This window comes from Semicossyphus pulcher, unplaced genomic scaffold (assembly GCF_022749685.1).
Source record: "Semicossyphus pulcher isolate SPU_LCO1_2020_fin unplaced genomic scaffold, fSemPul1.0.p SCAF_17, whole genome shotgun sequence".
NCBI lineage: Eukaryota > Metazoa > Chordata > Actinopteri > Labriformes > Labridae > Semicossyphus > Semicossyphus pulcher.
Genome location: NW_027211681.1, coordinates 29,326,590 through 29,352,530, shown reverse-complemented (window position 1 = coordinate 29,352,530; position 25,941 = coordinate 29,326,590). Strand labels below are relative to the sequence as shown.

Genomic DNA, 25,941 nt, shown 5'->3' with positions numbered 1-25,941 from the left:
TATTGGACTGTCAGAACAATCTGTCTGTTGGTTTGAAAATGATTCATCGAACAGATCACAGTGTGTGCAGGCTGAAGGCATCACCTCTAGGTCTCTTGAAATAATAAATGGCGTGACCCAGGGCTCAGTCTTAGGGCCACTGTTATTTACAATTTATATTAACAGTATCGGCTCTAATGTTCCCAACACAGATTTTCAGTTGTATGCCGATGATACTGTTCTTTACTGCTCCGCTCCAACACAGTATCAGGCTCTCTGTCACTTTCAAGATGCCTTTGATACTGTACAACACACTACAACACACACTGACATTTAAATTGATCGTGAATCCTGATAAAACAAAACGCATGATGTTTACATAGTCAAAGACAAAGCCTCTGAACCTGCCATCTATTGTTACATTTCAGGGAGGTGTGATCGAGTCTTCTTATAAATACCTGGGATTCTTAACTGATGATTCGCTATCTTTTAAGCTTCATATTCAGCAGCTCGTAAAGAAGTTGAAGCTGCGGCTTCTATTTTAAAAACAAATCAGGTTTTTCTTTCCCTCCTTTCTAAAAGAAGACTTGTTGCTGCTACTTTTATGCCCCTGATTGACTACGGTGATGTTTTATATATGCATGCACCTTCTCAATGTCTTCACTCTCTGGACTCTGCACACAACGGAGCATTGAGGTTTATTACAAATCTTAAAGTCCTCACTCATCTTTGGTCCCTGTACACTCGAGTCGGCTGGCCTGCATTGTCTGACCGTAGACTAAATCACTGGCATGTCCTAATTTATAAGGCAATTCTTCAGTTGCTTTACTCTTACTAATGTAATTTTATTAATCTGAAAAATGCTGGAAGCTTCAGTCTTCGCTCTGTGACCCACTCGCAAGGCTTCATTTTGCTATCCGTCCCCAAAGTGCGTCTTGAAATGGGGAAAAGGTGTTTCAGGTACGCTGCTCCGGCTGCTTGGACCCTGCTGCAGGAAGGTTTGGGCCTGAAGGACCTGATCTCTGTGTTTACATTATACATAATAATGACCCTTTGAGTGACAACTCAGTGACGTTTTGCTGTGAGACAGACGAATCAGACGTTCAGCTGATTCTTTCTGGATTCTTCTGACTAAAGGTTTGATTGACAGCTGCAGGTGTGTTTGTCCGATTGTTTAAATAAAGTTAAATTAAAAATGAAAACAGCTGATCTAGATGTTTTTACCTCCATGAAGCTGAGCTCGATGCTCCCCGAGTTATCTTTGTCCAGAGTCTTAAACGTGTCTGTGGAGAGGAAACAGTGACATCATCACCTCTACCTTCATCACCAGCTCCATCATCATCCCCTCCACCTTCATCACCAGCTCCATCATCATCACCTCCACCTTCATCACCAGCTCCGTCATCATCACCTCCACCTTCATCACCAGCTCCACCTTCATCACCAGCTCCATCATCATCACCTCCACCTTCATCACCAGCTCCATCATCATCCCCTCCACCTTCATCACCAGCTCCATCATCATCACCTCCACCTTCATCATCACCTTCACGTTCATCATCACCTCCACCTTCATCATCACCTTCATCAATATCTCCACCTTCATCATCACCTTCACATTAATCATCACCTCCACCTTCATCATCACTTCCACCTTCATCATTATCTCCACCTTCATCATTATCTCCACCTTCATCATCACCTTCACGTTCAACATCTCCTTCACTTTCATCATCATCTCCACCTAAATCATTATCTCCACCTTCATCATCACCTCCACTTTCATCATGATCTCCACCTTCATCATTATCTCCACCTTCATCATCACCTTCACGTTCAACATCTCCTTCACTTTCATCATCATCTCCACCTAAATCATTATCTCCACCTTCATCATCACCTCCACTTTCATCATGATCTCCACCTTCATCATTATCTCCCCCTTCATCATCACCTCCACTTTCATCATCACCTCCACCTTCATCATTATCTCCACCTTCATCATCACCTCCACTTTCATCATTATCTCCACCTACATCATCATTCATTTTCATCATGATCTCCACCTTCATCATTATCTCCCCCTTCATCATCACCTCCACTTTCATCATCACCTCCACCTTCATCATTATCTCCACTTTCATCATCACCTCCACCTTCATCATCATCTCCACCTTCATCATCGCCAGCTCCAGCAGCTCCATCATCATCACCTCCACCTTCATCATTATCTCCACCTTCATCATCACCTCCACTTTCATCATTATCTCCACCTACATCATCATTCATTTTCATCATGATCTCCACCTTCATCATTATCTCCCCCTTCATCATCACCTCCACTTTCATCATCACCTCCACCTTCATCATTATCTCCACCTTCATCATCACCTCCACCTTCATCATTATCTCCACTTTCATCATCACCTCCACCTTCATCATTATCTCCACCTTCATCATCACCTTCACTTTCATCATCACCTCCACCTTCATCATCACTTCCACCTTCATCATCATCTCCACCTTCATCATCGCCAGCTCCAGCAGCTCCATCATCATCACCTCCACCTTCATCATCACCTCCACCTTCATCACCATCACCATGAGGACTGTGTGGACTCACTGAACATGGTCTCCAGACGAACCAAACAGCTCACAAAGTTGTCGAAGTCGATGGTGAGATCAGGTTCACTGTAACGAGCAACCAGCACCTGATGGAGAGAGTTGTTCAGACTGAAGCCTGAAACACGTGAATATTAAAATCAGAACACAGAAGCAGCAGACAAACACGGATTCTTCTTTAGAATTCATGAACAAATATTTTGAGCCAAGACACAAACAGGAAGTGACAAAGTATTTTACCTGCTTCCTCTACGGCCGACCTCATCTCTGTGGAGCTCATCGTCCCTGAATTATCCACGTCCTTCTCCCGGTAAATTTTCTGACACAGACACACAAATACAGGTCAAAGGTCAGAAAACACGCTGACGGTGGCCCTGAGGGCTCAAAACACTAAGAACTAAAGAAACACATTCAGACACATAGAACAAAATCAGCAGATGTGATCAACGTTTTCTCCCACAGCACATGAACGCAGCGTCACTGAGGATCAGCCAGAGTCCAACATGGAGCCGTCAGCCTCTTCTCAGTGTGACTGAACCATGGACCCTGGACTTTGGACCCGGAACCCTAGACTTTGGATCCTGGACCGTGAACCCTGATCCATGAGCCCTGAACCCTGAACCTCGACTCAGAGTCAGTGTTTGGTTCTGATTGGGTTCTGAGACTCACCAGGAAGTTCTCGATCTTGGTCCACAGCACTTTGAACTCCACCAGGCCCAGTTTCCCACTGCCGTCTTTCTGCAGGGAGGTTCAGGAGTTGCTCCCTGATGGACTGGACCTCTGAGAACAAGCTAACATGCTAACAGCAGCCTCGCGTTCACATCACACAGACTGTTTACAGCCACTGAGAGTCTATAAAACCTTTCACTCCTCACACTGATTATCTGTTGACTGAGGTCTATGCGCCCCCTTGTGGAGCTATTGGGCAACTACACTTTAAGGCACATGGTGCCGTGCAGTGCCATGGTCACTGAGAGAGTGAGTATAGAGAGTGAGCGCAGCAGGAGTCTATCTGCAGGACACGGTACTACAGACTATACTGTAGCCAAGCAGTGAGTTGTGTGCATCACTGACTCTATGAGTAGAGTTGGGACGTCACTGTGTGCATTTAACTGTTTTAAAGTTCTTATTGTTTCTTATCTGGCTACTTGGTTAAACTGATACTGTGGTATTATTGTTTTCCTCCCTATAGACCACACATAATACCTTACCGTTGCAATACTGTGCTGTTCACCTACACAGTCCCAGTAAATGCCAATGTTCCTGTCTTTACTCTCTCCTGACCCCTGACCTCTGACCCCTGAGCTATTCTTTCCTGTGGTGGAAGGATACATCCAGCAGGTTGACCATGTTGCGGCACGTTGTGAGGCTGAAGCCGCTCGTCTTGATGTCGGATCCTATCAAAGACAAACAGTTAGGACAGAGAGAGCAGCTGAACAGTGAGGTCACTCTGACAGGGAGGTCACTGACAGGGAGGTCACTCTGACAGTGAGGTCACTCTGACAGTGAGGTCACTCTGACAGTGAGCTCACTCTGACAGTGAGCTCACTCTGACAGTGAGCTCACTCTGACAGGGAGGTCACTCTGACAGTGAGGTCACTCTGACAGTGAGCTCACTCTGACAGGGAGGTCCCTGACAGGGAGGTCACTCTGACAGTGAGGTCACTCTGACAGTGAGGTCACTCTGACAGGGAGGTCCCTGACAGGGAGGTCACTCTGACAGTGAGGTCACTCTGACAGTGAGGTCACTCTGACAGTGAGCTCACTCTGACAGTGAGGTCACTCTGACAGGGAGGTCACTCTGACAGGGAGGTCACTCTGACAGGGAGGTCACTCTGACAGTGAGGTCACTCTGACAGGGAGGTCCCTGACAGTGAGGTCACTGACAGGGAGGTCACTCTGACAGGGAGGTCACTGACAGGGAGGTCACTGACAGGGAGGTCACTCTGACAGTGAGGTCACTGACAGGGAGGTCACTGACAGGGAGGTCACTCTGACAGTGAGGTCACTGACAGGGAGGTCACTCTGACAGTGAGGTCACTGACAGGGAGGTCCCTGACAGGGAGGTCACTCTGACAGTGAGGTCACTGACAGGGAGGTCACTGACAGGGAGGTCACTCTGACAGTGAGGTCACTGACAGGGAGGTCACTCTGACAGTGAGGTCACTGACAGGGAGGTCACTGACAGGGAGGTCACTCTGACAGTGAGGTCACTGACAGGGAGGTCACTGACAGGGAGGTCACTGACAGGGAGGTCACTCTGACAGTGAGGTCACTGACAGGGAGGTCACTCTGACAGTGAGGTCACTGACAGGGAGGTCCCTGACAGGGAGGTCACTCTGACAGGGAGGTCACTCTGTCTCTTTAACATGAAGTTGAACATGAACTTCACAGATATTAGAAAATGAAGTGATGAAAAATGTTTGAATGCAAATGAAAGCGTCCTCTTCAATCTTCATGTAGCAGGTGTGACCATGAGGTGCAGCTGATTCTCACGTTTGGTCACCACTTTGTTGAGGATCCTCTTCAGCTCGAAGGCTGAGATCTCACAGTCCTGCAGCAGAGGATCTCCGTCAGTTTCACACCAAACACCACAACGTAGACTGTATATAGGAAGTGGGCGTGGCCACTGTCATTCAGTGGTTTGTGGACCACTGTTCTGAAGCCTCAAAATTAGCATTCTGATCACCGCTATCTTGTTTTTATTTGAGCCAGATGTGACCACATTTGGCTGAGAGGGTGGATACACTTAGTAGGTCAATCACAGGTAGCCCCGCACTAAACCCTCCCCTGCTTTCTGGTCATAAACCCGTCGAGGAAAATGTTTACTGAGGGAATAAATCAGAAGAGAAGGAGGACCATTTTCTCATTGACTTCTATAGAATTAAGGCTGCATCCACTTTCTCTATACACTCTATGATACAGATTATGACACAGAGTTTATTATATTGATCGGCTCACCCCTCCTGCCAGCTGACTGAACAGTCCTTTGAAGCGATCGTCCACATCGTCCTCGTCGATCTCGATCTGAAACAGGAAGTAAACACGGCACATGTTAACAGACAGGAGATGATGTCACAGTAATCCTGATTAAAGAGGAATCATCAGACTGGGCTAACGTTGTAGTAGAGTATCAGTAACTCTCACCTTCTCCACTCGGGACTCAATGGGGTCGTCCAGCTCTCTGCAGACAAACAGACAGATGATCATGTGACAGGAAGTTGTCATCATTACATTCATTAATAAACTACAAAGTCCAGTTTTAATGAGCAGAAGTGACAGGAAGCGGTGTCTACAGCAGCTGCAGTTCCTCTAACATCCACCAGGAGCTGCTGAGTTTAACCGGTTCTCTGTGTGGACTCACTGAAACTCGGCCTGCTTCTCAGAGAACACGCGCACACAGAAGTCTCCGTTCTTGTTGGGCTCGAAGGTGGACGGGATGATCAGGTACTCTCCGGGCGGCAGACAGAAGCGGCTGCACACCTCTCGCAGGTTGATGAAGGTCTCAGAGCGAGCTTTGGAGGCATGTCGCATGAAGAAGTTCCTGTTCAGGTGGACATTCCTCTGACCACAAAACTGACAGGCAGACAGGCAGACAGACAGGCAGTCAGACAGACAGTCAGACATTATCAGACAGACAGGCAGACAGACATTATCAGACAGACAGACAGGCAGGCAGACAGGCAGGCAGACATTATCAGTCAGATAGACAGACAGGCAGGCAGGCAGACAGACAGTCAGACATTATCAGTCAGATAGACAGACAGACAGACAGGCAGGCAGGCAGACAGACAGTCAGACATTATCAGTCAGATAGACAGACAGACAGACAAGCAGGCAGGCAGACAGACAGTCAGACATTATCAGTCAGATAGACAGACAGACAGACAGGCAGGCAGGCAGACAGTCAGTCAGACATTATCAGACAGACAGGCAGGCAGACAGACAGTCAGACATTATCAGACAGACAGACAGACAGACAGACAGGCAGGCAGACAGACAGAACAGGTGAAATCAGACTGAACAGGTCAGAAAAATCAATGAAATGTTGATCAGCAGGAAGTGAGCAGGTCATCATGTCATCCTCGTACCTCATCAGGAACCTGAAACACACGAAGAGGAACAGTCAGACATGTAACGGCTCATCACAGGATTCTGACTCGGTTCTGACAGGTAAAATGGTGTGTGTGCAGAGAGCGATGTAACGTCTGTGTGTGGTTAAAACAATCATCTTCCTCTGTAACAAAAAGGTCTATCTCTGTAGGGATCCTTTCTGTCATGTTGTCACACACTTAGAAGAACAACCTGAGCCTGTCAGTGGAAACAACAAGAACTTTTAGTGGACGACCTTTGACCCATCAAGGATTATGTTGCAGCCATTACAGCCTGTTTCACTGCTGCAGGCTGAACACATCTACTGGAGACACTCACACACTTTGTGTACCTGTGAGTCATTTAGAGCCAACATGTATAAAAATAGGCCCCAGGTTGAAAATTAACTCTCACAGAGACACAAAGATCACCTGTTGCTACAGGATCATTGTGAAGTCACTGCAGGAGTCCCTGAAACCTGCATTCTTTCAAATGGCCAGCACCTGAACGCATCACGATATTAGACATGTGTTTGTCCCTCAGTGAAGTTAAAGATCAGTCCAATAACCACAGAGCGCCTGTTTCCTGTCCCTCTCTCTGAAGAGTCTCTGACAGCTGCTGAGGAAACAGAACCGGTCCAACTGTGCCGACCACACACACACACACATCTCAACTATTTGTCTGGGAGGTAAACTTTAAATGCTGAGACCTCCAGGAAACCTTCAGCTTCACACTGACTCATCCTCCGCTCACAAACATCCAGTGCTCACCTCGTAGATGGCGAATCCCACCGTGTGCATGTCCTCGCCCATCTTCTTCATGCGTCTGCGGTTCTTCTGGATCAGTCCGACCATAAAGCTGCAGCCGGCCTCACCATCGTCGGGGTCGTCGTCCTCCTCGTCCAGCCGGATCACAAACTGAGGGTTCGTCCAGAACGAGTCTGACACGTGGAAACAAATCAGAAAGTTTAATAGAGTCGGAAGAAGTCCAGCCCACTGCACTGTGACTGACAGGGTCACTTACGGGGGTAGTTCCTGCAGCCCCCGGCGGTGGATCCTCTCCTCCAGCTGGCGTCGAACTTGGACAGCGCCCACTTGGAGACGGAGTCGTCGCTCAGCGCGTCAGGCGTCAGGTTACAGATCTCCAGCCGGGAGTAATGTTGCAGGAAGTCAGAGAAAGACATCCTGCAGGACAGAACAGAGGGTTGACTTCGCACACAGCACCTGAGGATGGATCAGGTGGAGGGGAAGAGGAAGGGAAGTTTACCAGAACTCTCCGTCCTCTGAGCGGTGACTCAGGCGCTCTCTGTCCTCGTCGCTGATCTGACGCCACTGCATGGAGCTGTGGCAGCAAACAGTCAGGTCAGTCACTGATGTCAGCAGGTAATCAGGTGATATTTAATGTGATGTTCATGTGACACAGGGATGACCCCAGGTCACTGTGTGTCCACAGGTTTTATCACAGAGACCTTACAACGCCTTAAAGTACTCCTCTGTACCTGTCACTGCTGAAGCTCTCATGATGAAGGGAACACCTGAAGCGTCTCCTTCTCTGACCTGTACACCTGTGTAATTTACACCTGATTGCACTTCACCTGAGCTGTCGGGGTTACCTACTCATCACTCCAGGCTCCAGTCCACTCCACCTGACCCCACGGGTTCCTGATCCGGATCAGCTTCTCCATGTTGCCACGGTACTCCACCTGCAGCCAATCACAGCAGAGCAGACCGCAGAGTCACACCTGATTGGACACCATCACTTCCAACATGGAGCTGAAGCCCCGCCCCCTGCAGGTAAACAAGGGCCTGCTGCATCTAGTATTTGAAAGCTCCATTAGGCAGCTCCTACTGCTAAGACTCCTGGGAAATGTAGTTCATTTGTGTCCATGACAGCAGAAATCATGTTTCCACAGTTCATACTAAACACCAGGTGATGAATGCAGGGGGCGGGGCTATGTGGGGGGTGTCTTCTTACCTCAGCTGCGCCTGTCACAGAGTAGGCGTGGCCTTTCACCAGCTTCTGACGGGTGACAGCCTCCGAGTCGGCGGAGCTCGTGATCTGAAACAAAATGATCAAAATGATTAGTGTTTGTGATATTTGTTTGTGAGAGTTTCTCATCATGTCCCCGGCCGTCTTTATTCACTGAGCAGGTACAATCAGCAGAGACACAAGGTCAAAAACAAACCGACAGTCCGACAGAAAATCACCACTAATACAGTACACAAAAATAAACAAAGAAATAATAATAATAAAATAAATACCATTATATTCAAAGAAGACATCAACAATCAAACCAACCTTCCCTCTGACTTAAAGCAGTGAGTACCCAAAGGAGCATGCAAGATGACTGTGCTGTAAATAACTGGGGTGTATTGACAGAGTGTGCATCAGCAGCATGTGCTTCATTTGTCCTGTAGTGTCTTCAGTCAAACTATGTAATCAATCACAGGGCCCCAAACTGACTCAACTGTTCCAGATGAAGTTACACTTGTACTCATACCCACTGAGTCTGCCCCGAACCTGGGCGTCATGATGACGACCAGCTAACCTTTAAGGTTCATGTGGCCTCGATTGCTCAGTCATGTCGATTTGCCCTGTACAACATCAGGAAGATCAGACCCTACCTGTCAGAGCATGCAACACACCTGCTGGTACAGGCTCTCGTGATATCACACATTGATTACTGTAACTCCTGCCCGGCAGGCCTTCCTGCACGCACATTCAAACCTCTGCAGAGGATCCAGAACACAGCAGCGAGACTGGTCTTCAACCTAAAACAGCATGTCACTGCACTGCTCATATCCCTCCACTGTTCATATCCCTCCACTGCTCATATCCCTCCACTGTTCATATCCCTCCACTGCTCGTATCCCTCCACTGCTCATATCCCTCCACTGGCTCCCAGCTGTCGCTCACATCAAAAACAAAACAACAACAATAAAAAATGACGCCCTGTTCACTGTCTGTCAGCACCTGTGCCTGATCACACCTGAAGCTGTTTGTTGGCTCTTCCTGACTCCGCCCCCTCCTGTCTCGATCGTTGCTTGTGATGTATTCACTGTCAGATGTACGTCTGCTACATGAAACTGTGACACTGTAACATTGTTGTAACATTACCTAAAACATCCAGTCTTGCGCTGTTGCTCTGTCATGCAAAGGTGTTAATGTCCCTGTAACTGTTAAACAAGTGGTTATAAAACTCTGGGAAGTCCCACGCAGCAAGGATCAGTCTTTCATTCAGTGTTTATCCGTTTTCTACAGCGCGAAAAAAGTTCAAGAACTTTTAACTGGCAGCAAGCAGGTGTGTGCGTGAAACGAGCACGACCGCGACAATTTCACAGGATCGCGCCCGCTTGTTGCTCCGCCTGTCAGATCTGCCCACTCATCTCTCATTGAAAATAAATGACAAGGCGCGTCAACCGTCCCCTGTCTGAAAAGACCATAAACCTATAGCAGTAAAACTATGGGCTGGTCCCAGCCTGAGCCAGGCCTAACTATAAGCTTTATCAAAGAGGAAAGTTTGAACTCTTAAAAGAAGAGAGGGTGTCTGCCTCCCGGACCCTGACTGGTAGATTGTTCCAGAGGAGGGGGGCCTGGTAATTGAAGGCTCTACCTCCAACACTACTCTTAGAGACTTTAGGTACCACAAGCAGGCCTGCATCCTGGGAGCGCAATGTTCTAGAGGGGTAATATGGCACTATGAGCCCCCCCCCGGTTCCCCTCTGTGATGTCGGATCTTACATCGATGGAGCAGCCCATCAGGGAGCCGCGACTCTGAGCCTTCTGGATGATGTGGAACAGATGAGGACTGGGTCGGTTCAGATCGTGGGCCTCAGCGATCCCTCCTGTGAAATCCTCGAAACCCTCAGTGGTCGATCCTCCAGACAGAGCCTCGTAACAGCCATTCAACCTGCAATGACATCACACACTGACAATACCTGCAAAGACACTGACGGAGCAGGTGGAGGACAGTGAACACACACGCACACACACACACACACACACACACACACACACACACACACACACACACACACACCTACACACACACACGTCTCCTCAGCAGGACTGATTGTATGCACTTCTGATAGTCAAACCAAACTTTCTGCTGCTGACAACATCACCTGGACGTCACCTGGTCAGAACACACTGACCAGGTTACCCAAACATCCCTAGTATCCATCAACCTGGAGCATTTGATGCCTGTCATTTCCCTCTCCTATCTAACTTCCTGTCAGCGTTCTAAAAGACTTCCTGTGCAGAGAAGTGTGTTACTGTGAAGCAGCTGCAGAAGGTTCCGATTCAGACGCAGAGAGAACTCCAGTCCTCAGATCCTTTGTCTCTTACTTGGCGTAGGCTTTCTCCAGCAGAGCACTCCAGAACTCCCTCCCCTCCGCCGAGTGCACGAACAGTAGCTCTCCATCTCTGACCGGCAGACGGTCGTCGATCACCACGTCTACCCACTCGCCATACTGCCAGAACTACAGACAGACAGACAGGCAGACAGGCAGACAGATGATTTAACATGCATTTGGTGTAACCAGGATCCTTGTGTTTTCAGTCTGTATTTACAGCCCTCAAGGACAAACTGACCACTGTTATATTCTTTGACACCTCATGGAATATTTGTGTGCTGAGTACACGAGTATCTTTTATAATGCTTGATACCTGTCGGACTTTAAGTGTATACTTTGAGGATTGTTTGTGTACTTGGTTTTTGGTTCTGTGTCTTTGGTTCTGTGCCTCTGGTTCTATATATTTGGTTCTATATATCTGGTTCTGTGTCTTTGGTTCTGTGTCTCTGGTTCTGTGTCTTTGGTACTGTGTCTCTGGTTCTATGTATTTGGTTCTATATATCTGGTTCTGTGTCTTTGGTTCTGTGTCCCTGGTTCTGTGTCTCTGGTTCTGTGTCTTTGGTTCTGTGTCCCTGGTTCTGTGTTCTTGGTTCTGTGTCTTTGGTTCTATGTTTGTGGTTCTATATATCTGGTTCTGTGTCTCTGGTTCTGTGTTTGTGGTTCTATATATCTGGTTCTGTGTCTCTGGTTCTGTGTTTGTGGTTCTATATATCTGGTTCTGTATCTCTGGTTCTGTGTCTTTGGTTGTTTGTCTCTGGTTGTGTGTATCTGGTTCTGTGTTTGTGGTTCTATATATCTGGTTTTCTGTCTTTGGTTCTGTGTATCTGGTTCTTTACATCTGGTTCTGTGTCTTTGGTTCTGTGTATCTGGTTCTGTGTCTTTGGTTCTGTGTATCTGGTTCTGTGTCTTTTGTTCTGTGTCTTTGGTTCTTTTTATCTGGTTCTGTGTCTTTTGTTCTGTGTCTTTGGTTCTGTGTCTTTGGTTCTGTGTCTCTGGTTCTGTGTTCTTGGTTCTGTGTCTTTGGTTCTATGTTTGTGGTTCTATATATCTGGTTCTGTGTTTCTGGATCTATATATCTGGTTCTGTGTCTTTGGTACTGTGTCTCTGGTTGTTTGTCTCTGGTTCTATATATCTGGTTCTGTGTCTTTGGTTCTGTGTCTCTGGTTCTGTGTCTTTGGTTCTGTGTCTCTGGTTCTGTGTTCTTGGTTCTGTGTCTTTGGTTCTATGTTTGTGGTTCTATATATCTGGTTCTGTGTTTCTGGATCTATATATCTGGTTCTGTGTCTTTGGTACTGTGTCTCTGGTTGTTTGTCTCTGGTTCTATATATCTGGTTCTGTGTCTTTGGTTCTGTGTCTCTGGTTCTGTGTCTTTGGTTCTGTGTCCCTGGTTCTGTGTTCTTGGTTCTGTGTTCTTGGTTCTGTGTCTTTGGTTCTGTGTTTGTGGTTCTATATATCTGGTTCTGTGTCTCTGGTTCTGTGTTTGTGGTTCTATATATCTGGTTCTGTATCTCTGGTTCTGTGTTTGTGGTTCTATATATCTGGTTCTGTGTCTCTGATTGTGTCTATCTGGTTCTGTGTTTGTGGTTCTATATATCTGGTTCTGTGTCTTTGGTTCTGTGTCTCTGGTTCTGTGTCTTTGGTACTGTGTCTCTGGTTCTATGTATTTGGTTCTATATATCTGGTTCTGTGTCTTTGGTTCTGTGTCTCTGGTTCTGTGTCTTTGGTACTGTGTCTCTGGTTCTATGTATTTGGTTCTATATATCTGGTTCTGTGTCTTTGGTTCTGTGTCTCTGGTTCTGTGTCTTTGGTACTGTGTCTCTGGTTCTATGTATTTGGTTCTATATATCTGGTTCTGTGTCTTTGGTTCTGTGTCTCTGGTTCTGTGTCTTTGGTACTGTGTCTCTGGTTCTATGTATTTGGTTCTATATATCTGGTATTGTGTCTTTGGTTCTGTGTCCCTGGTTCTGTGTTCTTGGTTCTGTGTCTTTGGTTCTATGTTTGTGGTTCTATATATCTGGTTCTGTGTTTGTGGTTCTATATATCTGGTTCTGTGTCTCTGGTTCTGTGTTTGTGGCTCTATATATCTGGTTCTGTATCTCTGGTTCTGTGTTTGTGGTTCTATATATCTGGTTCTGTGTTTTTAGTTGTGTGTCTTTGGTTGTGTGTCTCTGATTGTGTGTATCTGGTTCTGTGTTTGTGGTTCTATATATCTGGTTTTCTGTCTTTGGTTCTGTGTATCTGGTTCTGTGTCTCTGGTTCTGTGTCTTTGGTTCTATGTCTCTGGTTCTGTGTTTGTAGTTCTATATATGTGGTTCTGTATCTCTAGTTCTGTGTTTGTGGTTCTATATATCTGGTTCTGTGTTTTTGGTTCTGTGTCTTTGGTTCTGTGTATCTGGTTCTGTGTCTTTTGTTCTGTGTCTTTGGTTCTTTGTATCTGGTTCTGTGTTTGTGGTTCTGTGTCTTTTGTTCTGTGTCTTTGGTTCTGTGTCTCTGGTTCTGTGTCTTTGGTTCTGTGTATCTGGTTCTGTGTTCTTGGTTCTGTGTCTTTGGTTCTATGTTTGTGGTTCTATATATCTGGTTCTGTGTTTCTGGATCTATATATCTGGTTCTGTGTTTTTGGTTGTGTGTCTTTGGTTGTTTGTCTCTGGTTGTGTGTATCTGGTTCTGTGTTTGTGGTTCTATATATCTGGTTTTCTGTCTTTGGTTCTTTGTTTCTGGTTCTGTGTCTTTGGTTCTGTGTTTGTGGTTCTATACATCTGGCTCTGTGTCTTTGGTTCTTTGTCTTTGGTTCTGTGTCTCTGGTTCTGTGTCTTTGGTTCTGTGTATCTGGTCCTGTGTCTTTGGTTCTGTGTATCTGGTTCTGTGTCTCTGGTTCTATGTCTTTGGTTCTGTGTATCTGGTCCTGTGCCTCTGGTTCTATATATCTGGTTCTGTGCCTCTGGTTCTATATATCTGGTTCTGTGTCTCTGGTTCTATATATCTGGTTCTGTGTCTTTGGTTCTGTGTTTGTGGTTCTATACATCTGGCTCTGTGTCTTTGGTTCTTTGTCTTTGGTTCTGTGTCTCTGGTTCTGTGTCTTTGGTTCTGTGTCTTTGTCCTGTGTCTCTGGTTCTGTGCCTCTGGTTCTATATATCTGGTTCTGTGTCTTTGGTTCTGTGCCTCTGGTTCTATATATCTGGTTCTGTGTCTCTGGTTCTGTGTCTTTGGTTCTGTGCCTCTGGTTCTATATATCTGGTTCTGTGACTCTGGTTCTGTGTCTTTGATCCTGTTACTCTGGTTCTGTGTCTTTGGTTCTGTGTATCTGGTCCTGTGTATCTGGTTCTGTGCCTCTGGTTCTGTGCCTCTGGTTCTGTATATCTGGTTCTGTGTCTCTGGTTCTGTGTATTTGGTTCTGTGTCTTTGGTTCTGTGTCTCTGGTTCTGTGTCTTTGGTTCTGTGTCTTTGGTTCTGTGTCTCTGGTTCTGTGTCTTTGGTTCTGTGTATCTGGTCCTGTGTATCTGGTTCTGTGCCTCTGGTTCTGTGCCTCTGGTTCTGTGCCTCTGGTTCTATATATCTGGTTCTGTGTCTTTGGTTCTGTGCCTCTGGTTCTATATATCTGGTTCTGTGTCTCTGGTTCTGTGTCTTTGGTTCTGTGTCTTTGGTTCTGTGCCTCTGGTTCTATATATCTGGTTCTGTGTCTCTGGTTCTATGTTTGTGGTTCTATATATATGGTTCTGTGTCTCTGGTTCTGTGTCTTTGGTTCTATATTTCTGGTTCTATATATCTGGTTCTGTGTCTTTGGTTCTGTGTATCTGGTTCTGTGTATCTGGTTCTGTGTCTCCGGTTCTGTGTCTTTGGTTCTGTGTTTCTGGTTCTGTGTCTCTGGTTCTGTGTCTTTGGTTCTGTGTTTCTGGTTCTGTGTCTCTGGTTCTGTGTATCTGGTTCTATACATCTGGTTCTGTGTCTTTGGTTCTGTGTATCTGGTTCTGTATCTTTGGTTCTGTGTATCTGGTACTGTGTCTCTGGTTCTGTGTCTTTGGTTCTGTGTTTCTGGTTCTGTGTCTCTGGTTCTATGTCTTTGGTTCTGTGTTTCTGGTTCTGTGTCTTTGGTTCTGTGTATCTGGTTCTGTGTTTGTAGTTCTATATATGTGGTTCTGTGTCTTTGGTTCTGTGTTTTTGGTTCTATATATCTGGTTCTGTGTTTGTGGTTCTATACATCTGGCTCTGTCTCTTTGGTCCCATGTCTTTGGTTCTGTGTCTCTGATTCTGTGTTTGTGGTTCTGTCTCTCTGGTTCTGTGTCTCTGATTCTGTGTTTTTGGTTCTGTGTATCTGGTCCTGTGTCTGTGGTTCTGTGTTTTTGGTTCTGTGTTTCTGGTCCTGTGTCTCTGGTTCTGTGTTTTTGGTTCTGTGTATCTGGTCCTGTTTCTCTGGTTCTGTGCCTCTAGTTCTATATATCTGGTTCTGTGTCTTTGGTTCTGTGCCTCTGGTTCTATATATCTGGTTCTGTGTCTCCGGTTCTGTGTCTCTGGTTCTGTGCCTCTGGTTCTATATATCTGGTTCTGTGTCTTTGGTTCTGTGTTTGTGGTTCTATATATCTGGTTCTGTGTTTCTGGTTCTATACATCTGGCTCTGTCTCTTTGGTTCCATGTCTTTGGTTCTGTGTCTCTGGTTCTGTGTTTCTGGTTCTGTGTTTTTGGTTCTGTGTCTCCTGGCTCTGTCTCTGGTTCTGTGTCTCTGGTTCTGTGTTTGTGGTTCTGTGTCTTTGGTTCTGTGTCTTTGGTTCCATGTCTTTGGTTCTGTGTCTCTGGTTCTGTGTTTCTGGTTCTGTGTTTTTGGTTCTGTGTCTCCTGGCTCTTTCTCTGGTTCTGTGTCTCTGGTTCTGTGTTTGTGGTTTTGTGTCTTTGGTTCTGTGTCTTTGGTTCTGTGTCTTTGGTACCTCAAAGTGGAAGATGCCGGCGTACTCTCCATCTCTGAAGCTCTGGTCATGTGGGACGACTCGAGCCAACACGTCCTCATTCAGGGTGAGTGAGGCGATGGCAGCGAGCAGCCAGCAGTCACCTGGATGACAGACAGGAAGTGGGAGGGGCTTAGCCCATAGATCTAAAACACTGTCATTTAGCCTGCAGGTGCAGCATTGGAACTCAAACCCAGAACATCATCAATATTCACAACATCATGGGGTGTATAAGTTATTCCTGCTCAGCAGCAGACAGACAGATGTCTGAGTGTCCTGAAACACACCCTCAGTTTCAGATACATGAAGACATTAATATACCTTTAAACAGGTGACGTGAAACTAATCAGCAGTGATCAAACAGCAGCTCCTTTAATAGCCAGCCTTTAATGGTCTGAGACGAGCCTGCTCTCTGCGCTCTGATTGGTCGGACTCCCACGGGCGTTTACCTTTGATACTACGGAAAAACAAACATCCTGTGATTTCCTCCTGAGCTCCTGATGACATTACAGCGAGCCGCCACCCACCTGCCTGTCAGCATGTTTACTGTTACTGTTGACAAGACAACACACGCCACGTTGTCACGCCTGACTGTTAACACACACAATCAAAACACACACACACACACACACACACAGCAGTGTGGAAACTCACCTCTGTTAATACACACACACACACACACACACACACACATTAGCCTGAGTGGAAATTTCCAGCTCAGGTTCCTCTGAAGGAGTTGTCCAGTGCAGATGATACTTTGTTGAAAACTGTGCTAACACATTAGCTCTCTCTCATTCAGTGACTGACACACAGAGAGCAGGGAAAATTCTGTTCATATATCTGGCATGTCTTTAAAACCCTTTCATGCATGAATTATGACAACCTCAGTCAGGATTTTTTTCCTAAGTGTTTTTGTTACTCTTTAGGCATGAAAAAAAAATTGAACTTCATTTTTTTTTTACATACATTTTTCAAGGAGTTAATGACATGTCCACTAGGGTGGACAACATGCATTTGAGCTTTCAACTGAACAAATATGTTTTTAACAAAACAATGAATAAAATGACACATTATGTGAACACTATGAAATGCTTCATGTTTTAATGTTGTTAAACTAATGTGTTCACATATTTGAACATATTCTAATACTGTTAATGCAAAAACGTTGAACCTCCTGACTCCTCAGCCTTTCCCCTCTTTCTTTCTAACCCTCCTCCTTCCATCCCTCCCATTCCTCCCTCCATCCCTCATTCAGATCCTTCCTCTTGACTCTTCAGCCCTTCCTACCTCACCCTGTTGAACTGTATATTTTTTCAGTTAACATTTCCTACAAAAATAATAATAATAATAATAAAAAATATTGCCCATGGCTCTCTAAACATTCGACTGGGCCTTTGGTCTGGTCTGATGGATCCAACCCCTCAGTTTCCCTAAACCTAGAAGTAGGAGCCATTCCTGGTAGATCCCTGCTAACTTAGAGACCAATGCGAACTTCAAAAATAACTTCTCTATTAGTCAGTTGACCCGGCAAGCCTGCACAGTACAGTCTGACTGACTCCAACCATAACAATATATCCACCTACTACGACAAACATTCTCTTTCAAATGTACTTTAGTACATCAGTATAGTCTCTTTCTTCTGTTGAAAAAGTCTATCTTTTATGGAAATTGGCAAAGCACCCAGGGCACAAAGCCACAAGACACCGCATGCAGATGTGCTTTGTATTTCGTGTGCACCCAGCATCATGGCATCACAGCAACCTCAGCTCCCTCAGCATCCTCAGCTCCACTGTCACGACTGCTAGCATTTACTGTTCCTCTTTTTTCTGGTAGCCATTCATCATCACTGCCACTAACATCATCCTCACTTGACTCGGAGGGTATTTGCTCAACTATCCTGTAGGCCTTTCTATCACGCTCTGCATCTGACCTCTACAAAACATAAAAACATGAATCGTTACTCTCATGATGGAACTAATTTGCACAAAATATTGGTACATTCTAAAAAAACAAAATTTACATTCTAATAACATAGATTAATTGATTCACAGCCAAAAAAGTTACTGCAGATGAAGTATTTTCAAAAACAACAAAGTCGCAGTAATTGTATGAATTGTAGTTAAAATATAGCCAGCGATGCATGATGTCCAATTTAGTGGACAGATGATTAATTGCAATTTCCTCCCAACACAAAATCAATACTTGGAAATTTCAACAATTATATTACTCCTTAGTTGTTACTTGATGTCCCCATATTTTTTTTACCTGCAAGGTTCTCTTAGAATAGAAGGAATGGACAGATATTCCTTCGGTGCTCTGCACTTCTGGCCTTCCGTCGGCCATCTTGGTTTTGAGAATTTTTTGTTGCACTGACAACGGCTGGCCAGACGGTGGCAGTGTATGGGATGATACACTAGCGTCCACTGTAGTGGCTGATGCGCAACTTTGACATCAAGACTCATGCATATAGAAGAAAACAGCTTTTGAATAGCTGTCCACTGTAGTGACCACTATGCATGAAAGGGTTAAACACAGAGAGGAAGCATCTGAACACCTGTAATCAGTTGTTTACACAGAAGATAAATTGTCTTCTTCGTCATTTATTGATTTGTCCACAGTTGCTGGTGCTGTTGTCCAGCCTTTCAGAAAAATCCAAAGATTTGTATTAGTTTTGGTTTAATCTATTGACTCTATTGATACCCGTTAGCCTCTGGTTTATCCTCCCAGAGACACATCCTGCTTAAATCGACGTAGCCTCTGATTGTATCTCAGTAAACCGAGTTTGGGTTTGATCGTTGGTCGGAGAAAACGACACTTCTGAAGACGTCACCACAAGCTTAATAAGTAAAAATAACTGACCTCAGTCGTTTTATTTTTTATTTATTTAATATTTTAGCCACTGATGCTATCAGATTAGCTTTTTTTTAGTATTAATGGGTGCTAACAGGATAATACAGGTTTAATCTGTCAGTATTCATAATTAAAGATGCTCCTCATTGTTCATGAAGGAGAGATACAGATTTCTGTATTGATCTTTGAGCTTTGAAGGAAATGAAGCGTGTACAGTTTCCCTCCTTAAACATTTATCATTTCTGCGTTTTTCATTGGCGCTACTACAGTTAGCTCACACAGTTCACCTAACACTGGAAACATGGAACAGCTAGCTCAGCTTAGCACAAAGAATAGAAATCGCTAGTAAAGTTTAACAAATTAACTGGAATCAGAGGGAAACAGTTAGCTTAGCTTAGCATTATGTCTGGGAAACAGCTAATGTACATCCATCCACATCATCACCTCCAGCTTCTAGTGATGATGATCTGCAGTTAGAGAGTGAGTTTACCCTGCAGACAGATCCTGATTTGACTTCCAAATAGGTTTCTTTGATTTTGCATCTGAGTTCGGTTCAGGTCTCGTTAGGCTCAGATTAGGACTGGTCTCTCTGTGTTTATGGTCTGTTTCACATTTTGTATTTATTACTAATTATAGTTTTGTATGTAGAGGTTATGGATCATATAATTGTGGTAGTTTCAGGTGGATTTCCTGAAGCCTTTCTAAACTCTTACAGTCGTTCATGCCTTAACAGTGCAGGTTGTTGGGCTGGTTGCACCCTAACAGAAACACCTGCAGACAGTACTCAGGGCTGTTTCATCCACCTTACCCCCTCTTTCTTCTCTGTTACTGTGCCACTCAACATTCTCAGTGATTTTTCTTGTTCCTGATAAGATCTGTGCACTTATTTCAGCCTGTTTGTCCTCTGTACCTCTGTGAGTGACTAATAACGTTATTTGAAAGGGAGGTGTGTGTGTGTGTGTGTGTGTGTGTGTGTCGGTCTCTTTAGTTCATGGAACCAGTTCTTCCAGTCTGACAGGTTTCAGACACAATATACTCTGGCTGTTTTTCCTCTTATGGTGTCTCCGTAGTATTCCTTCCACCACCATGAGACAGATAATCTTTCACAGTCCTTTGAAAACCACGTATCTCAGACTAAATCAAAAGTTAAAGCTACAAGAGGGGGTGTTTGACCATGAGTATTCTTTTACAGTGTTCATATAAGTGGGAACTAAACTACTACAAATTACCAGAATGCATTGTTACATTTATAACACGTCTACCTGAAATGTTAGATTAAGTGAAGTTCCTGTATGGGTCATTGTTGCTGGATGTCTCCTGTCATTCACTGTTATTTTGAACACAGTCTACCACTGGTCTCAAGTTATAACATTAATCTTAAGGTGGTGATAACTCGCCAACAGACAGAACAATGTGCTGTCAAATGCAGTGAAGAAGACTGAACTCAGATCTCTGCAGCTGCTCTGTATAAAGCTCTGTATAAAGCTTTACATGAAGCTCTACGTGCGTTCTACATGAAGCTCTGTATGAAGCTCTACATGAAGCTCTGTGTGAAGCTCTACATGAAGCTCTGTATGAAGCTTTACATGAAGCTCTACGTGCGTTCTACATGAAGCTCTGTATGAAGCTCTACATGAAGCTCTGTGTGAAGCTCTACATGAAGCTCTGTATGAAGCTCTACATGAAGCTCTACGTGCGTTCTACATGAAGCTCTGTATGAAGCTCTACATGAAGCTCTGTGTGAAGCTCTACATGAAGCTCTGTATGAAGCTTTACATGAAGCTCTACGTGCGTTCTACATGAAGCTCTGTATGAAGCTCTGTATGAAGCTCTACATGAAGCTCTGTGTGAAGCTCTACATGAAGCTGTGTATGAAGCTTTACATGAAGCTCTACGTGCGTTCTACATGAAGCTCTGTATGAAGCTTTACATGAAGCTCTGTGTGAAGCTCTACATGAAGCTCTGTATGAAGCTCTACGTGCGTTCTACATGAAGCTCCGTATGAAGCTCTACATGAAGCTCTGTGTGAAGCTCTACATGAAGCTCTGTATGAAGCTCTACATGAAGCTCTACGTGTGTTCTACATGAAGTTCTGTATGAAGCTCTGTATGAAGTTCTGTATGAAGCTCTGTATGAAGTTCTGTATGAAGCTCTGTATGAAGCTCTACATGAAGCTCTACATAAAGCTCTGTATGAAGCTCTGTATGAAGCTCTACATGAAGCGCTGTATGAAGCTCTGTATGAAGCTCTGTGTGAAGCTCTACATGAAGCTCTACATGAAGCTCTGTGTGAAGCTCTACATGAAGCTCTACATGAAGCTCTACATGAAGCTCTGTATGAAGCTCTGTATGAAACTCTGTATGAAACTCTGTATGAAGCTCTGTGTGAAGCTCTACGTGAAGCTCTGTGTGAAGCTCTACATGAAGCTCTGTATGAAGTTCTGTGTGAAGCTCTACATGAAGCTCTGTATGAAGCTCTGTGTGAAGCTCTGTATGACACACCTGTGCTCACAACTGACTGCAGCAGGTTTTAACAGATGATGTGTGATTGTTCTCACCCAGAGCTCCCTGACAGATGTCCGTCCTGGAGGCTCCAGAGATGATGAATTCAGGATCAGAGGTCAATTCCTGCACAAGAAACACAGCAGAAATCAGCTGACAGACAGACAGCAGGTTATGAAGAGGCTCAGTGAGAGTGGTGTTGGTGTTGGAGGTGGTGTTAGAGGTGGTGTTGGAGGTGGTGTTGGAGGTTGTGTTAGAGGTGGTGTTAGAGGTGGTGTTAGAGGTGTTGTTAGAGGTGGTGTTGTAGGTGGTGTTGTAGGTGGTGTTGTTAGAGGTGGTGTTGTTAGAGGTGGTGTTGGAGGTGGTGTTGGAGGTGGTGTTGTAGGTGGTGTTGGAGGTGATGTTGTAGGTGGTGTTGTTAGAGGTGGTGTTGTAGGTGGTGTTGTTAGAGGTGGTGTTGTAGGTGGTGTTAGAGGTGGTGTTGTTAGAGGTGGTGTTGGAGGTGGTGTTGGAGGTGGTGTTAGAGGTGGTGTTGGAGGTGTTGTTGTAGGTGGTGTTGTTAGAGGTGGTGTTAGAGGTGGTGTTGTAGGTGGTGTTGTTAGAGGTGGTGTTGGAGGTGGTGTTAGAGGTGGTGTTGTTAGAGGTGGTGTTGGAGGTGGTGTTGTTAGAGGTGGTGTTGTAGGTGGTGTTGTTAGAGGTGGTGTTGGAGGTGGTGTTAGAGGTGGTGTTGTTAGAGGTGGTGTTGGAGGTGGTGTTAGAGGTGGTGTTGTTAGAGGTGGTGTTAGAGGTGGTGTTGTTAGAGGTGGTGTTGTAAGAGGTGGTGTTGGAGGTGGTGTTAGAGGTGGTGTTGTTAGAGGTGGTGTTGGAGGTGGTGTTGTTAGAGGTGGTGTTGTAGGTGGTGTTGGAGGTGGTGTTAGAGGTGGTGTTGTTAGAGGTGGTGTTGGAGGTGGTGTTGGAGGTGGTGTTAGAGGTGGTGTTGGAGGTGGTGTTAGAGGTGGTGTTGTTAGAGGTGGTGTTGTAGGTGGTGTTGTTAGAGGTGGTGTTAGAGGTGGTGTTGGAGGTGGTGTTGGAGGTGGTGTTGTTAGAGGTGGTGTTGGAGGTGGTGTTAGAGGTGGTGTTGTAGGTGGTGTTGTTAGAGGTGGTGTTGGAGGTGGTGTTAGAGGTGGTGTTGTTAGAGGTGGTGTTGTAGGTGGTGTTGTTAGAGGTGGTGTTGTAGGTGGTGTTAGAGGTGGTGTTGTTAGAGGTGGTGTTGGAGGTGCTGTTCAACTTCCACAATAAAACGTTTTCGTTACGTTTATGAACCACTAAAGCGTCAGTTACCGTATGATCCAAAAACAATGTTGAAAACCCGACAAACCAAGACACAGTCAAAAAACCTTAATGCCTCTGCCCATCAGCCACAGCTGTGCTGGCAGGACATGAACATAAATAACCTTTAGCCAACTTGGCCTCAAATTACGCCCGCTAGTGCCCGGAGGAACAATATAAACAAATAAATACATGGCTCCTACACTGCCGCTTAATTCTTAATATTCGATGGTTGGATTTAAATGGAGTTAACGCCCTTTAAAAGGTGAAGTTGTTCTTTAACTTGAGACAGTTAAAGGAGAAGTCATATCCTTTGTGTTTGAGTGATAAACAAACAGCTTCTCAGAGTTCAGGTCGCCGTGCTGTGAAGCTTAGCAACATCTGGTTGTAAGTTTCTTCACAGAGAAGGAAAACGATATTTGGAAGGCAATGCAACATAACGACACAGCTGCAGGATGAGCTGGTTCACACCTGGTCTGTCCACCTTCAGACTGAATCCATAGAATACAGAAACTGTTTTATGCTGTGTTCACACAAAGCCTGCAGAGCGTGGAGAACAGGAAATGTAACAGTATTCCAAGATGGCTGCCTCCATGTTAAACTCACTCTCACATCACTCAAATATGTGAAATTCTTCTGTCAAAAGTACAATTAGACAAACTGAACTCATTTTAATGACCTGAACAGGTGTTTTCATTGAGACGTGTTTTAGCTGTCAGACATTTAAATCCTCTCACAGCTACAGGATCAAAACAATGTTCAGTTTTTAATAACAGCATGACTTCTATAGGATCACACTTCTTTACAACCAGTGGAGTCGTCCCCTGTTACGGAGAGTGCAGGTTTAAGACAGTTCTGCTTTGGCTTCACCTTTCAGACCTGTAAGGTGCGTCCACCTCTTATATACAGTCTATGTTGAGATCAGTGACGTGCGGTGAGGTTCATGGCTGGTGAGGCACTGACTCCATCAGAATCAGATTTACAAATATATGAACCCAACAACAGAGTAGATTATTCACCATTTGACAGCAAGGGCTGGCTCAATTCGTGGCAGCGGCAGCGAGTAGTGGCACTTCCTGCTTCGTTGTTGCTAGTTCGCTGTCACTTATTCTGCAGCTGCGGAGTAGCATAAACATTTCTGGGCTCACCAGCGCCCCCTACGTTGAGGCAAGAAAACTGCCAGCCTCACCCAGTGCCTCTTCACTGCCGTTGTAAGATCGCTGAGCACACTAAACAGGTTACACACATATATTATATACATCAGCTAAACTATGGAAAGCCAGGGGGGCATATATTAAAAGTGTTTGAAAGTGTTTTATTGGCGACATACAGAGAGACAGTAACACGCTCTCATTGCATGGCAGAGCACAGTTTGTGAGGGATTGCGCAATCCAAGGTGAGGCTCAGCTTGCTGCTGCCTCACTGTGCGTCTCTTCCCCGTATTTGAACGGAAATGTGAAAATTCAGCGATTTTTAATAAAAAACGATCCAAATTGTTTAAGTTAAATGGAAAATCAGTTTATAGTTCAAACCATTTGATAAATATAACCATTTAATTTATCTGTTTATTATATATTTTATTTATGATGACAGGTGAGGCCCTGCCTCCCCTGCCTCTCCTGACCGCACGTCACTGGTTGAGATTCTAAAACAGATAATTGATCGCCTCATTGTTTGTAACTCGTCAGCCTGTGGGGGCGCTCTCAGGGTGACTATTATAAAACGACCTCTTCTCTCAGAGCTCTCAGTTAGAACCGCACTGTCAGCTTTAAAGTTCATTCTAAACGTTAAAGTTCCTGAAGTATTCATTTAAATTTCAGAATAAAAGTCTCCAGATGTCTCCGGTTGATCAGGTTTCTCTGATGCTGAAATCCAGGTGTTAATGCAGCAGTTCCACCCAGCTCAAACACTCATTACAGTGGGAGTGACACAGTGTAACCGCAGTTCCCATTGTGAGCGAACCGCTGGGTGTGTTGGCTCTATACAAACAGCAGAAACATGAACGATCAGCTGAGTGTGTGAGGATCAGCTGAGTGTGTGAGGATCAGCTCAGTGTGTGAGGATCAGCTGAGTGTCTGAGGATCAGCTCAGTGTGTGAGGATCCGCTGAGTGTGTGAGGATCAGCTGATTCATATAAACAGAGTGATTATCTGCTCTGATAGATCCTTGTATCTGCAGCTTCATCAGACTGAAACATAAACATGTTTCTGATCTGCAGCCAGAAGAGAACAAGCTTACCTCTCACCAAACTCCATGTAAAAAACACTCGTTTTAATCTCACTTATTCACAAAGACACATAAAATAAAGAGAAAAAAAAGTGATATTTTTAGAAACAGTTCAACATCTTAAATCCAGCTTCTATATTCTGTTAGTATAGTTAACTGCACGGTGAAACTATTACAACATGTGCAGAAGCAGAGCAACAGAACCAGAGACTGTTTGAGACACAGATAAAGATTATAATATCATATATATACTATATATACATATATATATTTACATTTATTCACTAAAACCACTTTTTCTCAGATGAGGTCTGGTGTTGTTTTCTGAACCATCAGCCAATCAGTGGAGTTCAACATGTTATATATATTATATATATTATATTACAATTACAACATCAAGACAATATTCAAATCAAGTGGCCTTCAGGGCCTGTAGGAAAAAAGTTATATGTTAAATTAAATGTTTAAAAGTCTGTAGTCTGGAATAAAGTTTAATTGGTGGTTTTTCTAATGAGGTCTTTTTTAAAATATTTTTATTGCCACCTGTACTTTTTGTCTATTTTTATTACTTGAGTACTTTATTTAATTTGCCTGTTTTGTGAGCTGCTGTAACGACTAAATTTCCCCTGTAGGGGATCAATAAATCTCATCTTATCTTTTGTTAAACCTCATGATAATAACGAGTGTTTAAAGTTACTGACCGTGGGCCTCTGCCAGGACACCCCCCGGACCTTGTAGGAGCTGGGGCCCAGCTCGTTGAAGCCCAGGGAGGAGGGCAGCGCCGGGAACGTCTCGTCCTGGAACAGGCGGCCGGACTCGAAGCAGCGCTGCCGCAGAGACTCGTAGTCCTGGTTCAGGTACTTCACCGCCTGGCTGTTGGTGCCGATGCCCCGGTCCTTGTCCCGGCGGTGCTGCAGGGTCGCCGCGATGCCCGACATGACGCTGGGTCCTGGAGCCTGGAGAGGAGGGTCTGGAGGGTCCTGGAAAGTTTCGGAGGCTCTGGAGGGGAGCGAGGCTGCAGGTGAGTGATGCCAGGAAGGGAGCGTTCACTCTGCTGGAAATAAGGACCCGAGT

General features: G+C 45.0%; 1 protein-coding gene across 1 annotated transcript in view; it reads right to left on the bottom strand.

Annotated features, from left to right (window-relative positions):
- LOC138594452 (calpain-2 catalytic subunit-like) overlaps nucleotides 1–25,941 on the bottom strand; it is a 26,917-nt gene extending 976 nt beyond the window's left edge. Inside the window, exons 1-20 of the mRNA XM_069665545.1 lie at nucleotides 25,569–25,941; nucleotides 21,390–21,459; nucleotides 15,965–16,086; nucleotides 11,041–11,174; nucleotides 10,435–10,603; nucleotides 8,668–8,751; nucleotides 8,310–8,395; nucleotides 7,960–8,034; nucleotides 7,717–7,877; nucleotides 7,464–7,633; nucleotides 6,693–6,704; nucleotides 5,966–6,177; nucleotides 5,749–5,785; nucleotides 5,563–5,628; nucleotides 5,098–5,155; nucleotides 3,934–3,998; nucleotides 3,271–3,339; nucleotides 2,842–2,920; nucleotides 2,603–2,719; nucleotides 1,204–1,262 (exon numbers count right to left, since the gene is read on the bottom strand). Of these exons, the coding sequence (XP_069521646.1) occupies nucleotides 1,204–1,262; nucleotides 2,603–2,719; nucleotides 2,842–2,920; nucleotides 3,271–3,339; nucleotides 3,934–3,998; nucleotides 5,098–5,155; nucleotides 5,563–5,628; nucleotides 5,749–5,785; nucleotides 5,966–6,177; nucleotides 6,693–6,704; nucleotides 7,464–7,633; nucleotides 7,717–7,877; nucleotides 7,960–8,034; nucleotides 8,310–8,395; nucleotides 8,668–8,751; nucleotides 10,435–10,603; nucleotides 11,041–11,174; nucleotides 15,965–16,086; nucleotides 21,390–21,459; nucleotides 25,569–25,805 (2,082 nt within the window). The 5' untranslated portion in view covers nucleotides 25,806–25,941. The remainder of the gene's footprint in view (nucleotides 1–1,203; nucleotides 1,263–2,602; nucleotides 2,720–2,841; nucleotides 2,921–3,270; nucleotides 3,340–3,933; nucleotides 3,999–5,097; nucleotides 5,156–5,562; nucleotides 5,629–5,748; nucleotides 5,786–5,965; nucleotides 6,178–6,692; nucleotides 6,705–7,463; nucleotides 7,634–7,716; nucleotides 7,878–7,959; nucleotides 8,035–8,309; nucleotides 8,396–8,667; nucleotides 8,752–10,434; nucleotides 10,604–11,040; nucleotides 11,175–15,964; nucleotides 16,087–21,389; nucleotides 21,460–25,568) is intronic.